Consider the following 18,431-nt stretch of genomic DNA (forward strand, 5'->3'; position numbering starts at 1 on the left):
GTAACAACTGGAGGGTACGCGGTATATGACGTTTGTTATCAAAAATAGAACAACCATTAGTGGCAGAGAAGTGCCCTGAAGCGAGTACCTTGCACTGCAATAAACTCCACTAGTGTACGAGAGTAGTATACATCATGTTACCACTCATTTTTTCCACATCTTTTTACCATACGATTTCTAAAATTAATAGTTGTGACAAGCTAAATTTTTAATATGCCAAAAGGAAATTGTTGAAGCGAGTTTCAGTGTACATAGTTGCTTTAGCACGCGTCAATAATTTAAAATATATCTAAATTTAGGTATCTTTATCTAATTTAAAAGGAACGCGTTACTTTAGTCAAGATGTATATAAAGATTGAACATATAATTTCAAACCCCATATAGAAATCCCTTAATGGTGGGTTGTAAGGGACCGCACTCGTGCGTTCCAAAGTCTGGGAAAGCTTTCTTTGTTGCCTCCATGGCTGGAGGCAATGTAAGGCTACAGACAGCAGTTTTCCCTGACGTGGGTACCGTTGTTCAATCGTCAATAGTTTCCACAGTTTGAACTTGAGATAAGAAGATTCATCAGTTTTCCAGTTTGGTGGTTACAAAAGTTCTCGCCGATGGCAAACTGCTTCGACTTCTATAGTTAGGAAATGTGATTAAAAAGTGTTTCAGGTTATAAACCTTTTTGCACAAATTTAACTTCATGAATTAACGCTCTTGATTGAAACAAATCCTAAAACAAAGGGAGAGCTGATATGATTGAAAATACGAATGAATGGATCATTTGCAGGTGCAATTAAACACGAATTAAAGTTTTGAATTAAGTTAAAATTTCTTAAATAATTGTACGTTGAGAAATATTTTCAATATGGTTCAGCATTAACCACACAACCGTGTGCTATTCTTCTTAGGAGGTATTCAAAGTTGTGAAAGGGCCGTTATTTGCTTATAAACGATGAACTTTCAGGAATGTGGAATCCCGCTGTCACTTAGGTGTTATGAGGACAGGCCATCACATTCGCAGGTCCAGAAACAATGATCAGTTATATACTCTGTTATTCAAGGAAAGGAAGTTTGCCTGTCTTATATAATTGACTTATATACCTTATATCTAGATTTTGTGTTGTTTGTTAAATTACAATCCACTTGTTTTATGGTGAACAGAAGAAGGAAGTAGGCTGCAACGACTTCTGAGTCAAACTGGAATAGATGAAGCACCGGAAATGTCCGGAACTTACGTTGCTGAGCACTTTCTCGTGCTCTTATCTTATCTTCCCTCGTGCGGAAAAAAGATAATCAAGATAGTAATTAGGAACCCAATCATATTATCAATTTGTAAAGTTCAGTATTTTTTTTACTTATTGCTTATCAGGCTTCTCAATGTTCCTATCAATGATTGAAAAAAATAAAGCCCACATTACTTACCTATACCACAAAAATAGTACAGTTCAGTTGTATTTTGCATTAATTTCCTCGTCTGCTCAAAAGATGACTCCCGATATGATGATCTAACAAGCCGTAGGAAACGTATACACGGACGTGCTCACTGATGACAAAGATTATAGCAACGGAGGACAAGTAAACAGGTCCGGTGTTGTCAACAGCTAATTTACGGCTAGTTAGTGACTTCGTTACTAATATAAGCGTTATCTATGGGTCCATTTCCCAGAAATGTGTTTCCATCTTTAATCATATAACGTTATCTTAGGACTAGTTCCCAGAAATACGGACCTTCGTTAGTCATACTCGCATTATCTAAGGGTCCAGTTCCAATCCAGGTGTAGCACTATGTTCTTTCAAGTTTTCATATAATTGGTTTTAACACATTATCTCATGTACAATTTTAAATTAATATGCATGATATATGAATAACTATTGCTTCCTATTTATTGAAGTGGCAGATTCTATAAATAATCTGAACACCCCCCCCACACACACACGCGCGCGCTGCGCGCACGCATGCACGCACTTACGCACGTTATGTTGTGTAAAAAACCATAACTAAAAGGGAAGTCAGCACTAGTAAGAGTTGGATTTTTTCCACCCAATCAATTTTGAAACCAGTTTGACAGAAGCATTTTATATAAACTTTTTATAAATACATTAAAACATAGACAACAATTTATCCAAATATAAGTTTCCTGTCGTTACCATACCCCTGAGACGGGGACTCGGTAAATCAAGTGGTTGACGGTTAAAACAATCGTGACTGTATCCGTTAAGTGAAACTCTGCCAAGCAAGAGGGGGCACGTGTAAAGTTTTACAATAAATTAATTCCTACATGATCTGCCAGTGCCGTAATTGTTCTTTATCTCGAGTGATGAATTAAAGCAAATTATTCATGCAAAACTCAGCATATAAATATGTTTTAAATTTAATATAAAATCATTTAAAATATTAATAATAAAATACTTGTTTAGTATGTCGTATTATTTTAACTATAAATGCATTTTAAACACTACTATCCATCAGTAAAGTAACCAATATTGTTACAGAAGTACTTCATTATTGGCTGAACGTTAGGAAAGAAATGGGCTGGAACACTTTAATTTCTGTCAGTCTGCACGATATCTCGAGAACAAACTTACCTTCAAGAACCTTCTCTTTTGTACAGGTACCGTCAAAAATAAGCATATGATCTGTCTGAGGATTAGTGAACAAACTCACATTGCTTTTTTGTTAACTATGATTGCAACGAGTACATCACAGAATAATTAAATAACCAAATTTTATAATTATGTACACTGAAGATTAGTTCTTGAATATTTCTCAAAGAAACCAAAGGAGATCCGATCAACGAGGTTTAATCAGAGCTCTAAGAAATCTTCATGTAAATTGAGTTATGATTCGAACACTAAACCCCTACTAGTCTGAGTAACTGTTGGAAATCAGTATAAAAAATGAATAATCATAATTTTTAAATAACTTTAAAACATACATAAAAATGTTGAAAACAAGGAATGAAGAAATTTAGTTTAACCAAACAGGACTGGTCTAGATGAATATTCCTGAAAGAATAAATAGAATAAACCTGTTTTTGTTTTTAATTCACCAGAAGTAACAAATTAAAATGCAGTACTTATGATTTCAAGTGAATTATAAAGATTGTTTAACAAATATAACAAAATGCTACTCTAACCAATATATAAGTAGGTAGCAGTTATAAATTTAATAACTGCAGATTCTGCATTATAATATTATTAAATATTGACGACATTATCCGAATTCTCCATTAAGCGTTCACCATTAACTACGCTATTAAAAGATACACTGTAGGTGTAACAAGTTATCTTTTAAATGTTTCCGAAGACAACTTGTTTTAACGGAATGATATAGCCTCAAGTATTTGCTGGAAATTAAATAGCTGTACAAATCTTGACAATGAAAAGAGATTCTTAATTTATTGCGTTAATTATTTACCTTGTTTAGCTTACTTTTTAATTAAAAATATAAAGTTAATCTGTTTTTAATACTTTATTTGCCAAAGAGTTCCTTTCAATTAATCATAATAACGTCATGGATGCGAGCCAACATCATTATATCTCATGTCCTATATTTGTGCAGCAAACAGTGTGATGGATGGATTAAACGAGAGGGAAATCATTGTTTCCATGAAATTAAACTGGAATAATTATTCTTGCTCGAGATAAAAATAATAAATTTAAAACGACCTTTTCTTTTTAATTCCAGCGTAAAACTTAATCAGTTTTTACCTACGTGTATTCTATATTATTCTCCATAAAAACTCATTAATTATTAGACGTCTTTTAGGTTTGGTATAGCTTCGGATGATTATCCATATAAACTAATGGTACCGAACATCGATACTGCGTCGACGGGCTAAATGTAGTTTGTATTTTCCGATTAAATTATTATTTCCGATTATTTTTGATATTTTCTCGTGGTTTTAACCAGTCCTTGAATGTAAAGTTAGCAAAGAAAAACTATTTATATTAGCACTCAATAGGTACTCTACTATAAATATTCGTTGATGTAAAACAGGACAAAATAAAATGCAAAACACCTGACTTTGCCAAAATATATCTAGAGCGCATTTACGGGGTGGGGGCGAAATAAATTAATTACACCTTTCAAGATTTACCTCTGTTCATCAGCTGGTCAAACTTTTCAGCTGCAGCACCAGTGCGATCTACAAAACTTTGCCATATTTTGCAGAGCATTATACTTGGCAACCGATTAATAAATCATTTGTAGTCATGCTTTTTAATGTTTATTTGCTAGTATTAGTTAAAGATAATAAATGTTTATAATTTTTAATGATAAGCAAGGAAACGTAAAAACGACCATAATGGTCTTCAGATAATCTTAAAATATTTCGATATCTCTTTAGCTGTACGGTTCAAATAAATGTTAAACGAAGAGTAGTAATTTAATTGGGTTGGAAATTGGCATCAAACCAGTAGGGCTCTCTTCTGCTGACAGCGAATAATCTTCGTGCACTTCATTGCTGCTGCCTACAGATTTTACATCTACTACCCAGTAGTATTTCCACTTGGAAGCCAATCTGTAAGAGGACCATATTTTTCTAATAATTAGTTCCTAATCTTCAAATGTTATCACTATAGAAAATGCGTTTACAGTGTGTCATATAAGATAATTTAAGATTAAATATTTACCAAGTGTAATTAATGTTTAGTTATAAAGGTTTTCACCTTTAAGTACATACTAAAATATGCATATTAAAGTCATTAGCACGATATCATCTCCTATAATAATACTCATTTTCCGAAACATCCTCGTATAAAAGAGACCCTCATATTTTATTGGCCGACCACTAGTTAAGTCAAACCCTTTGTGGGGGTAGAAACTTTTTATTTGTGTTTTCTATCCACACGATGCCTCGAGAACGAAATTACCTTTATACTTGTAATTTGGCATAAATATTCATGTTTGAGTAGGAGATGCATTGAGTTTCTTATGATATTGTATTGTAATGCAAAGAATTTGGCTAAGCATTAAAGAAGATTTTTATATTAGCTTTAAGAGAAACCAGAATAGTACTTAGAATAGTAATAGAATAATAATAACGAATTTTGTATTATAATTATACTTAATTTTTGTCTTTTTACACAAGTAAATTAGCTGAAATTTTATAAATTATTGTTGCATTAGTTCTACCACACTACAATGTTTTGTCTTAAAAATGCATGAAACTCTAGGAAGCTTTATTCTTTTTATACTTAAATGATATTCTTGACCTAGCCCATGTTTTTTCAAGGCGTGTGATATACCTTATTTTGTTTTTGTACTATCAAGCCACTCAAGTTTACGTCTTAAACTAAAACCACTGTGTTTCAATGTATCTTGAATCTTACACACGAGTAAGTTAACAAAACAAGGGATCGGGATTTGACTTCTCCAAATAACTTCTATAAGCTTTGTAAAAATATGAGGCTACGTATAGGGCCTGACCCTTTATTTGCCCTATAACAGGTTCTCCTTTGTCGTAGTTTCCACCTTATTCTACTGTAATGTATTTTGTTTATATGTAGACATAATATTATTGTTTTCGTATTTTGACGCGAATGATTGACGGTATCTTAGTACGTAAACTAAACCCCATGCAAAAGTAACAAATTAGTCTTACAAACTTTTTTAATTACAAAGTTAGGTTTTATACACACACACATATATATATATATATATATATATATATATATATACACATACAATTTATATCATACTTATATTTACACCTCAAAGTAAGAAGATAAAAAAACCAAACAATCAAAGTTCAGAGATTTATGTTTAAAAATTGTGGTTCTTAATGTCTGTAAATTTTCTTAAAGGTTCTGTAAATTTTTGTAAGTGTAATAATTTTTATTTGCCACCAAATAAAGGTTTCCTTAAAGTAAAATCCATAAAGTTTTTTTAAATTAAAGAGATGCACCACACCAGATAATTCACGAAGACTGTGTTGGTAGAATGATTGATGAATAAGTTCATGAATGAACAGAACAATCATTCGCATCAATCACAAACAAAAAATTAAGTAACAATTTAATTGTGTTAGGCTATGCACTAAAATAATTTTACATTTCATAATCGGGTACGGTGTAGCCTATTATTAATGTTACGAAAAGTTAGTAAAAAGATAAATTATAGCCTACAGGTTAATTTTTCGTAATCTGTATGTGTTATTCCATATTGTTATTTCAATATAATAATGTTTATCTAAAATAAAAGCAGACAATATTTAAATTATCTTTTGATAAATTTGAACGTACACAATACTATACAAAAAATATTTTAAGTGTGACTACGATAAAAGATGATTATTCTTAGTCAAAAATTCATTAATACAGTTAAACGCATTGCATTCCTTAAGTTTTTTCTCGCCTTAAGCAAGAATTACGTATACATTTCAAACTTACTCGATGTTTGTTATCTAATTATTAGAATCAAAGCAACTTTCTTATCACAAGTTCTTGTTTCAACTCGAGAGTGTTGTTTCCTTACGATAAGCCTCACGGCAGATCGCATGAGCTGTATACATTAGGAACCTGAGTTCTCATTCTTTGTAAGAGTTTCACTTCTTTTACACTCTCACATAAAGTTTTATTTTCTATTTTTCACCAAACTAATCATTGGTGTTCACCAAAGGAACACTCGGTCCCCATAAATCACCAACTGAGTAGATTACCTTAGACACCAACAAACGTTTCAGACGGACTTTGATCTAGCTGATTTTGGCTTAATTTTATATATCTATTTATACATTTCTAATATGGAAGGTATCACCAAAAATCATGTCAATTTTACAGACACACAATAGTTCAAGTAACGTTTGAAAATAATAAAAATAACTTCATGATGGACATTAGTGGTCATATTTATAAATTAATTTATGGACGATTTAAAATTTTAGGTAGGCTGGGGACCTTAGAAACCACAAAAAATTCTAAAAAATGCATACTGCACGTACATGTATTTCATTACAAAGTGGTCTAACACTTAAGCTATAGGTTCAACTAGATAATATGTATATTAAAGAAAACCATACATCATTACTTAGCGCCTTCAAATAGTGTTTAGCTATTCAGTAAACGAAATTGTCCAGTAATTGCAGTCTATATTGTGCAGGAACTATCTTTTCAATTCCAAATTTAATTTGTTACCGCTTACACTTTTCAAATTAAATTATTTTTTAATAATTCATAAAAATCAGTCCAGCCGTTTAGGAGGAGGTCATTCAGTGAAATACAACACGTACACAAGATATATATAAATATGTGTATATATATATATATATATATATATATACGAGTATATATATTTCTATTATTTTAATTTATAAAAGAGGTGCCGACCACCGTTTTAAGTTGTATTCTGTTTATAAGGAACTTATAAAAAAGAATAAGGATAAGAGACGATAAAGTACAAATAAGATGGAACAAATAAAATTGGATACGGTATAAACAGGTAACAACCTGCACTATCTCCAACTAAGACACAAAGTTAAACGTCTTAGAACGCTCAGCTATCGGCTCCCCACCTCCCTCAAAAATATCTATTAAAAATATTTAATCTTAAACATCTTTTAGTACTTTAATAGATAAAAAAGTATTGGTTCTATAGAAGTTGTATTACATTATTTATAGCTTGTAAAAAACGTGAATTTGATTCATGTTGAAAATAAAGTGGAATAATGCGTTTGCATGATTATAACCTAGTGCAATCTTAAAAATAAATACTGGTAGGAAAGCATCAAAGCCACTGAAGATGCCGAAAATATATTTGTTATCAAGCCATATCGACGAAATACGTATTGTGATAGCAATGATGTAATAGATTATAGCTCGGTATCGCTAGCAGCTGATTAGATGTAGAGATATCACAGTTGTCCACTATCTGAGCGATGGTTCTCGGCTACGTGTTGTGGCTCATCGTGTCCGTAGCTGCCTTCAAACTTGTCCTAGCAGGAACATTGCCTGGTTCACTGTTGTAGCAACGATCACAGATAAATATCCATTAGTGAATATGTTTATTTTGTGTTGGTAAATCCGTTAGCCCTGACTACGTGTTAATAAAGTCTATCGTTTCCGTGACTGCCCTAAATCTGGTCCTTGGAGGAACGCTGCATGATACAAATTTCTAGCAACATGCAGGGGTAAATAATAATTAATAAACAAGCTGATTGTGTTGGTACATCTGTTAAGTTTTTTAATGTATCAAAAGTTATTTGTTATATTGTCTGAATAATGTTCTGTCATTGTTGGATGTCAATGCAGAAAAGTTGCTATATAAAATAAATGTTGGATATTTGTTGACTTTTCTTCGTTTATTTACAACGTATTGTACTGCAATTTTATGCTACATTGCTTATGTTTGTGTAACCTTATGATTCTTCAAAGTTATTATGTTCATGATGTGCATCTCAACTTTAAATATATTTTACAAATATTTGTGACGGTTCAATTTTTACTCTCTTTTATAAAAGAGAAAGATAGCATGAAATAAATTACACATGAATTGCATAAATAATGGAATCGAAAATTTATTTGTTATAGTACCTATAAATATAGTATAGTATATTTAGTCCGTTTACATATGATTAATTCGTACCAGTAAGATTAAAACGCCGGGGCGGCAAATCACGAATTTGACGTTTACCAACGTATTCTGCTCACCCTCCTGAACAAAAAATATATATATAGTACTATGGGGTGCAAATGACAAATAACATGATTTTAGGGGGTATATTGATAAGTTGTTAAGTTCCTAATGTTTTAATGTTCAGTTTGTGTGCTGTGTCTGGATAATCTGTTTACTTGAATATTATCTGCGGCCGGGACTGATAGCAGCCTGATAACGTACCTGTTATCTGAGTTCTCCGGGGCATGGGTCAGTTCTACACAAGATATCGTGTTCAGTAGGTCAGATTGAGTGAGTGCGTTTACAATGATGAATCAACCATCCACCAGTTCAACCAACCCTAGTGAATTGTGTGTGTCGGAGTGTTTCGTAGGGCACGTAAAGAGTTTACGTTTTAACCGAAACGAAATTATCTCTTTTTTAATTGAACATGGAATTTAAAAAAATGAGTGTATGTGTTCGTCGTGCGGTCGAGTGGTGTTTTTTAAACCGGGAGACTTTGTCGTTTCGTTGTGATAGACGACTTTTTTGTTGCTGCTGCTCAGCTGTATCCGCCAACACACTAATGGTATGTGTTCTCTGATCCATCTATATATTTGAGTTTTTCATGATTTATTTAGTTTTTTAACTTTACATAATTGCCTTTGCATTACATTTCAATTTATATTTTTGATCAGCCCCTCTAGTATTTTATATTTTACTGATAGGTACTATCTCGAGGGATGTTTTTCTTTTATAGACATCAGCGCGGGCTTCGGCAGCACTGATGGCCGGAGGCACTCGTAATTAATTTTTTTCTCGAAATTAGGAAAAACATTATTTATTTTGATCAAAAATTCTGCTCATTTCTGTATTATTTTTCATTTACGTTTGCAAAGATGGCGGCGCAACCGATGACGTCATCACGAGGTTCAATCATTGGCCACAAAAGGTCACGTGACCCTAGACGTGGATGTAGAACATGGAGATATTACTGAAAAGTTATTTAATTTTTCATTTTCTAGAACTTCGTTATTTCTCATTTCCACCCCATCAAACCTTATACGTTTTTGTTCTATATGACGATTCCAATAAGTTTTTAACGCAAAACTCGTATTTTTCCGCCCCGGCCGTTAATATGATAATTACCGATTAATTATATCACTAACTAAGACGGTACCTTGCAGCATGTAGACTCTAGCGATGGTTTTGTGGACAGCAACAATCCTTCTGGAGGTCAAGGGTCAAGAAGATGAACTGTGGGATCCTTGGGCAGACAACTGCGAGTCCATGGTCCGCTGTAACCTGACTGAACCCCAGACCGACCCCATGCCCTACATAGTTACTCTCAACAGACCATACATCAACAGCGATCAGGCGGTGTACGTTTATATAAGAGCACTACCGCCACTCAGTTTCCAGGGGTTCATGATTCAGGCTCGAGACGACAAGACCGGTCAGGCTGTCGGAGAGTTCGACACAGACAACAGGAAGATCAGCGTTATAAACTGCTTCGGCAGGCCAGATGTAAGTATTATGATCAGTGTTGGAATAAATCGCTGTAAATATTTAATTCATAACACAATTCTGAGGGTGTTAGGGATAGTCTGACCATTGGTGATGTTAAAGGTTACTCTGGAGAGCAAAAAAATTTCAAAATGTCCACATCACAAGCTTGTATTTTATTTTGGCGAAGTCTTAACCTCGTGACAGTGTTGCTTGTATAATACAGAGTAACAGATTTTCATACATTTCATACCATCATAACCAAAACTTTCCACCGTGCCATAACCCAAGTGGACGTCACATGAGCAAAGGTCGTACGTGTCTCGAGACGAGACAAGAGGCGGGTCGCAGTCGCGAGTAGAGCTCACGAGGACGTGCACCGGTAGAAGACGACGACGATCCCTGGCCGAGCAGTATCAGCAGTGTGGGGAAGTACAATTGTTCTAACCAATTATATTATTTGATTATAGTCTTTTCGCGAATTATGTCGTACTTTGAATATGTGTCAATTAAGTAATCCGATAGGTTTTCGGGTTTAGGGTTTGTCAACATGTCTTTTCGTTAGTTTTACTCACTGAGTACGACGAGGTTAGACCTGATTATTGCATATTTAAGTAATATCATTATTATATCAGTAATATATAAATTGATATTTAAGTTGTTAATTAGTTCTAGAATCTAACAGTCTAGAATCAGTTCATCAAATTTGGCGAGGGGACTAAACTAAGTACACTCTCTGAGTAAAATACAGGTTGATCCGGATATTCACTTCATGACCTACGATATCATTAATACAAAATTAATACATGCCACTATTTCCTCATGCCTCGAAAGCTTTAAGTAGTGGCAGATTGTTGTTATATTATTCCATCGCCAGTTTTACATTTATTAATTATGAACAGGATTTAACAGTTGTAACATGTAAGTACATGCATGATCACTCCTGAATAATAGTTTTGATATCGAGTTTAAATGTATGTTTCGGACTAGAAAGAACCGCCTTAAATTAATCAAATTAATAAATTACAATTTGTTGATATTATAAAAAATTCTCTTAATTTTATAGTTACTATTTTTACTATAGCAAAATATTGAGAGAAAAAGAAAAGATTAAATTGTATGTCTCGTCTTTTCCCCAAAGATCTAATTTATTCATAACTGAACAAAAAACTGTATCTGCAGGTTAGATTGTAATTCTAAAATTAAAATTAAATACGTTTATCAGTTTTCCACAATAGGGAATGCGCTTTTATTACATACTTGGTTTATTGAAATTAGATACGAATTAATGCGTATATTTTACAAGTGGATGGAACTGATTGTTAATTGTATTATCTTCTTTCTGGTAAAAAACTCTAGAATATTCATTCTTTGCAAAGGTTTACATTTAAATTTATTGATTTTATATTTTGTAATTTTTTTAGGAGTGGATATTAATTAAATTTGAATTAAATTTCCGTTATTAGTCAAGCATTCCTGCAAATAATATGTTGATCTTCAAAAAATTCTAGTTAACCTGAATAAATTGAAATATATTAAAGTCAAGTAATAGACTTTTAATTAATTACTACTAATTAGCTTTAACTTACACTATATACAGTTAGCTCCATGTTATATTTTATATGTACTGAGATAGGTAGAATTAGGAAAAGAATTTAAGTTGTAAAATGATAGTAATAACAGTACTCAACTCAATTTTATAACAGAAAATTAAAGAATGTGAGATAAGAAAGAGTAAAGCCATAGACTTCCAAACTGTAAGGAATTAAGATTAAAATACACGACTTCTACAAAGAAAGTTTCTTTTTCGTTTCTTAAAATTAATGTTATATCAGTGCCAAGTTTCTACATGAAGCTAGTTCAGTTCTTTGTCTTTCAAGGGAAACGAAATTTTTATCGAATTGTTTATAACTTCAAACACTAAGTTAAACATTCCGTAAAATACTTGGGCATTTCTAAATTTTCATTATTGTGTATCAATATTTCCTTCCCAAAATTATCATTTAATGTAATTTTGAATGAAAAAATTAGCCAATGTAGCTTTAAGAACGCTACATATTGTATTTACCTTGTATAAAAACTTAGTGTTGATCTTAAGTTACAGAGTTATTTACTATAAAAGTTGCAGTACTGTTGAAAAGTACGAAATACAGTTTCCTTTTTCGTTTTATCGAATTTATTCTTTGTAGATTGTTTTCTTTATTTGTCTAAACGCAGAAATAACCAAGCTAAACTTGTTTGTCACTACCGTTAAATTTAGAAAACTTAGAAATGGGTCTAGAAATTTAGGATATTTACATGCCCTTTCCAGTTTGGATCAGAATCAAGCAATTGAACTAAAAGTAATAATATTCAATTCTACTATTAGTAGTAAAAGTGAAATTACTGTCCGAAGGCAATACTCTTCGTTAGAGAGGACCGAGAATATATCCAAGGAGATGATTACCCCAGTCTATTGTCTAGATAGGGTGTTCAAGGGTTGGCCTACGCACTCATAAAGGATCAGTTTTTTTGGAAGGGTTTCGTAATTTACAGGACTAAAAGCCTTTGCTAGGTTCACAAAATCCCACTGACATTCAATATATTTTCCAGTTCAGTCAGTAGTTCAGTCGAGGTTAAGTGGTAGAGAGGACTTTATAGTCCTAACTTCGCCTCCAATAAAGACATTTTTCATTTCATTTCATTTTTCTTTTCCGTACGCAAAGCACACTGATGAACTCATATTATGGCACTTATGTAAAAATTCAAGAAATCTGTATACTCATTTTGGCTGTACTAATTGATTTATGAGGATTTGTATTAATGTTAAGACTAATACTAATATCGTAACAGCCCTCTCTGTCTAATTTACCAAGATCAATGCTATTGCCTATAATGCACCTCAACATTATTATTTGTAATTATGCACCTTTGAAAGTATCTCCATATTGTAATGTAATACATAATTTCAATTTAAATAACGTTTAATGTGACTTTTAATATCTCTTACACTATTTTAAATTTAGCATAAAAGTTACCTCTTGCTGACTTATATGTTTTTCTGGCATACACATTTCTCCCAATTAAGGAAATTAAAAAATGAATCCCGACCAGATATCTTTTACCTCTATTCTGTAGAGATAGGTGGCTAAGTAGTATACCGAATTATATATACTTGTTTAAACAAAAGTTCTGGTTTATACGTATAATGGCATTTAATTTTCATGTTCATGGCCAGATTAAAGTAAATATGTTTTTAAACTTACGTAATGAAAAATTGCATTTGAAAGATAAACACCATATCTCACAACCTTTTAAAACATATTCAAAAATGCATCAATAATAATAAAGATACACTCTTCAGGTCCATCCAATATAGACAACTACCGTCGTCTGGAGTACCCCCATAACCACAGAAGCTGGAGTCAGTGTGTAGGGGATGGAGGGCGGTTGTACGGGATGTGCTGCTTAGTTGGTAGCAACATGGAATTTTTTGTGGAACTAACGTTTTTTTTATCTCTTTGATACGTAGAAATTAGCACTTTCAGTAGTGATATTATTTTTGCGTATAATTTGATTTAATTTATGTAGAATTTGTTTAATGTTACTGTTATTGTAATATTATTGGTGTACAATAAATTTATATTGAATACAATTACAAACTTGTTTATAACCGTACACGCACACAGTCGTACAGAATAGTATAAGGTTTTGAATTATCGTTATACGATATATATGAGGAACAGAGAAAACCTTATCTTTCCTCAGCTATAAATTATATTACAATTCTCTTTTTAAAAGTTAGTAAATGAAGAATTATATCATGTTTATGTTCTTCAGATAACTTCCTCACGTCATTTTCTTTAATTATTCTTTTAATGCTTATATTTATTTCATTTTAAATGTTTCAAATGTCAAAATATTTTTGTTTTTTATTATAAATAAAAGAGTTTGTGAAGAGTCGGCATGTTGAATACCCAATAACGTAAATCTCAATTTATAGATTTACACAAAATATTATCACGTACAAACGCTCAAATATAAAAATCAATAAAAACCTTTTTTATCCAAAATACCGCCCATTAAAACTGATAAGAAATAATTAAAAGAACAAGTTTAACATGACCTTAATTGTAAATTTTGAACACTTATACAGCTGATTGAGTCGTTGCCAGTGCCGTAGAATTTTCTATTTGTATAACAAAAGCCAGCTGTTGCAGTGTTCAGCAAATAGCAACTTAAGAAACATTAAAATAGAAGTTTTATTGAACTTTTTTCTACAGACGACGGCGTGACGAATTTGTTTATTTTATTCTGTATATTATGTAACTAAACATGGGTATCACAGGAATGTATTTATGATAAAATTGTATTCCTTTATTATTGTGTAATAACATATTTACAGTAAAAATAAAAATATACCACTTATCAACATTATTCACATAACCGCTCGTTCCGAGATTAACATTTTAGAAAACACGAACTAGCGCTGCGAGTCCGTGACATTGCAAATGTACCCAATGTGTAGTGTTTTATGTAACATATAGAAAATTATAGCAACCAGATCGAGCTATTCTCTCTGATGGCATAATCCAGAAACCACCAAGCACAGGTGATGGTAATTGTAATGGAAAATACGATACTAGTCAGATAAGTAATAAAATCGTGTAGGGAAGTAGTGAACTCAAAATTGTAAACATTTAAATACGTGGTGTTGTATCAGGTGTACTCATACTTATACTTCTTTAGGAACGGTGATAGTTAAAACTAAGGCAGGAATTCGGTTGGCCGAAAAGTATTCATGTCCATTCCGTACTTTCTTTTCTATTTAATTGTGTATGTCCACGTAGATTAGTCCGCATTTCGAATCGTAAGACGTGCAGAGAACAAATGTATAGCATCAATGTTCTACTGTAAGGTAAGGAAGTTAAAAATCTGTGACTTTAACACTTATACAATAAGAATAATACAATCACTGAAAGTAGATTTTTATCTTCTGAAGTAGGTTTATCAGACTTAGCAAATATATATTGTATAGTAAATTAGTATATATTTTCATGATAATAGCATAAACTCAACTATAATACTGAAAATACATTAAATCTGAAAGTATGTTCTAATGGCCTTACGTAGACGCTTTTAGACCGAACTAGGCTTTTGTCCAAAAAGTCCAATGTCATATAATTTATTGATTGTGAGAAGAAGTTGGAAATACGTATAATTATGTCGAACCACACGAGCTCATACATGGGCAAATTCTAAAGAGCCTCACATTATAATGGAACTCCATCATACTGCATCATACATGTGTTCACTAATATGATTCTAGATTGCAATAGTTCACAATCCACACTCAGCCCTAATTATTGTGTTATTAAATCATGTAGCTATTCTATCTAATGTCGTACAATGTTGCTGGAAGATCGGATTAATTAATTGGTACTTATATAAACCGTTTTTACTCTCTGACTTATGTTCTAATAAATCTGAAATGGGTCAAAATAGTGAAGTGTGTTTCAGTAATCTGTAATTGTCTCAGAAGTGCTCGCAACGAAATTTAAAAAAGATATGCTTATTTTATCACTGTTATTTAAGATGAAACCGTGTATCCAGAAGAGTACAACGGCTAGTTACATATAAAATCAAAGTATTTATGTTTAAGAGGCTAAGTCATTAAATAAATTTTGGTTTCCTTGCCACGTAAAAAGACTTTCATTCTCAAAACTAACAACAAAAATTCCGGGAAAATGGCCACTAGACCTAGCTACCGATATGAGTATGTTCCATACCCCGAACACTATGTTGTTAAGGAAACCCCCCTCCACAGAAGCTTTATGGGTTCGCCACTGATCGTGTGGCAAGGTATCTTGGGAAACATTTCTTCTGTAAACATAATTTTTCTTGTAAATTCATTTCAAGAACTCCATAGACAAGAGTGATTGTGCATGTCTAACCAGAATTTTGGCTAACCATATTGACGCCAGTAAATCGGGACACTAATACAATTTCTCTTTTGTCTGTTGGGAGGATTTAGAGATTTCTTTTCTGTATGTCTATCATATATCCACAGGACATCTTAAGAATAAAATTAAGAATATATTTGAAATTTTCCAAGCAATATTCCTACCTCATATGTAACAAGACCAAAGTACCCGTGTATACGTGAATTATCCACCACAAATAACGTCAATGGAACTTAACTGCTGCCAATGTCGCAGTGAGGCGGATACGGCTGGCTGTTATCGCACGATAACCGAGTGAATTAACGACGAGCGTGGCTGCTCCTTAGATGGGTAAACGTTGAGCAATCCTGTCCCTGCAAGAAGTAACCGCCTGCCCGGCTATTGGTTGTGGTTGACCCCCGGTCTCTTGGCACTAAATTCGCCTGGTGAAACTTTAATTTTAATCCAATTTTAAAGTATTTTAATTTTTTTTTAGTTTATTTTGGATTTCTAAATAATATTGGTTATATAAATTAAGATACGATAAGATCAGATCATCTTTATACATAACTTCAGGGCTAAAATGTTTAATGTCGACTTCGCAGTGTTATTCTTGATCAACCTACTGCACAACTTGGCACTCAGGCAGAGCTAAGTAGAGCTGTTCAATATTCTTAACTACTACAAGGTAATTGGGATCTGTTCCAAACCGTTCCGTTACTTTCCTTTGTTGCATTGCAACAGTTACATACTATTTATCGTGTAACAGCAAAATTTTGTAAATTTTTACATTCTTACCTCATCAAGTAAAGAGTAGTGAAGGACTTGTTTAATAGTTCCCTCAGTTCTATTATGTTATTTCATTCACAAAAATCAAGTCATGTAGAATCAATAATTTGTATTTTTATGTCTTTCTACAATATTGTATCTGTACCAGAATCGTATATAATATACGTGAGGTAACATTATCTCGAGCACAAACCGTGATAATATCATCAGACCGCAGGATGTGTTCATGTAAACTTAGATATTATTCTCTTATCATATCCTAACATACAGTGAACATTTAGAATTTGATTTTGATTTTACAAGATAAGTAACACTATTTAGTTTCATGTCTACACATATTTGACGTTCTGTTTATATGCATAACATGAGTTTTAAATTACGTAAATCGTTTTTCTGGAATTTGGAATGGAGTTTTATAAAACGAATGAATTTATAGCTTTCAATATCAAAATCTTAATATGTTAATTGCTCTTGAAAAAGTTCTTGAAAAAGATCAATTTTATTAACACACATTTATAATGGAAATAAAAAGTTTCAAATTTAATGTTAGATAAAACACAGACTACTTCATTAAAATGGTTTATTTAAAACAAAATATGTTTTAAATCAGGTCCTGAATCATATTTCCTCAACCAGCAAAAATGTCAATATAAAATTAAAAATAATCAGAATATTTTTTATCGAAAGAGAGACACTGCCATAAAGACTCTTTGAGTTTTTAAACGAAGTTTAAGAAACGTACTTCTAAAGTCAAGTTTAAGGAAATAATACCCCTACGTCACTTTACCGAAAGTTAATATTATTCCGTATGATAAGACTGCGAGTCACGCATAACTCGATAACTCACAGACTACTATAGGATACTAGAGGGCACCGAATCGTTTGCTGATCTGAGGACTTGTGTGTAGCACATAGCTCTGGTATTATTTGTTTAATATTAGGTCAGTTATCTACTTAAGAAAGAGATCAGATTGCAATAAATCTCGGAACGTAGTGTTGATTAATTTTTTATCACTGAACGATGACAACTCTCTTGAAAAATAGCATAGGCTACTTAATTAAGTATAGCAAATTTAATCAAAACATTAAATTTTATAATTGAAGCAAAAGCTTAAATAGCTTTCCATAAAAAACTTTACAACTAAAAAATAAAGCAAGGTTCTGAACTACAATCAGATCCTGTACTTTTAATCACTGAACAATACTAAATGTCCGGAAAAATCCTGCTTCCTTTGCAATCCTTCCATCACTAATTACAAACTTCAAACAAGGGACTTTTAAATTAGTATTAATTTATTACTTAGATGAGCTTACTTTTAAATTATATCCCTTTAATTTAAAATGCTGCTTCGGCTTACTAGATTCGGTTTTAATAGCTCAAACCAATGAATACTAATTGTGTATTCATGCTCAAACTTAACAATTGGTCAAATATACAAAGCTAAAGATAGAGCAGGTACAAGGTTGGTCTATTGTTTGCAGTCAGACAGAACTGTCGAACTCAAGCAACCGAGTCTCGGGTCCAGGCACAGAACACAGCCGGTGGCAATGTAATTATCTTGGGCGATATTTGAACACTTTTTAATGAAAATATTTTCATACAAAATCCTTTAAACTTGCCCCACTTCGAC

General features: G+C 32.4%; 1 protein-coding gene across 1 annotated transcript; it reads left to right on the forward strand.

Annotated features, from left to right (window-relative positions):
- Window positions 1–7,836: 7,836 nt before the first annotated feature.
- Window positions 7,837–10,195, forward strand: LOC124370329. The gene is made up of 2 exons (XM_046828620.1): window positions 7,837–7,970; window positions 9,772–10,195. The coding sequence occupies exon 2, from the start codon at window positions 9,788–9,790 to the stop codon at window positions 10,193–10,195; it is 408 nt and encodes a 135-aa protein (XP_046684576.1). The 5' UTR covers window positions 7,837–7,970; window positions 9,772–9,787.
- The last annotated feature ends 8,236 nt before the right edge of the window (window positions 10,196–18,431 follow it).

Source organism: Homalodisca vitripennis, unplaced genomic scaffold, assembly GCF_021130785.1.
Source record: "Homalodisca vitripennis isolate AUS2020 unplaced genomic scaffold, UT_GWSS_2.1 ScUCBcl_89;HRSCAF=1065, whole genome shotgun sequence".
Classification (NCBI taxonomy): Eukaryota; Metazoa; Arthropoda; class Insecta; order Hemiptera; family Cicadellidae; genus Homalodisca; species Homalodisca vitripennis.

What these genes read in the sequence shown, in the direction of transcription:
- LOC124370329 (XM_046828620.1), top strand. Translation starts at nt 9,788, where the DNA reads ATGGTTTTGTGGACAGCAACAATCCTTCTGGAGGTCAAGGGTCAAGAA.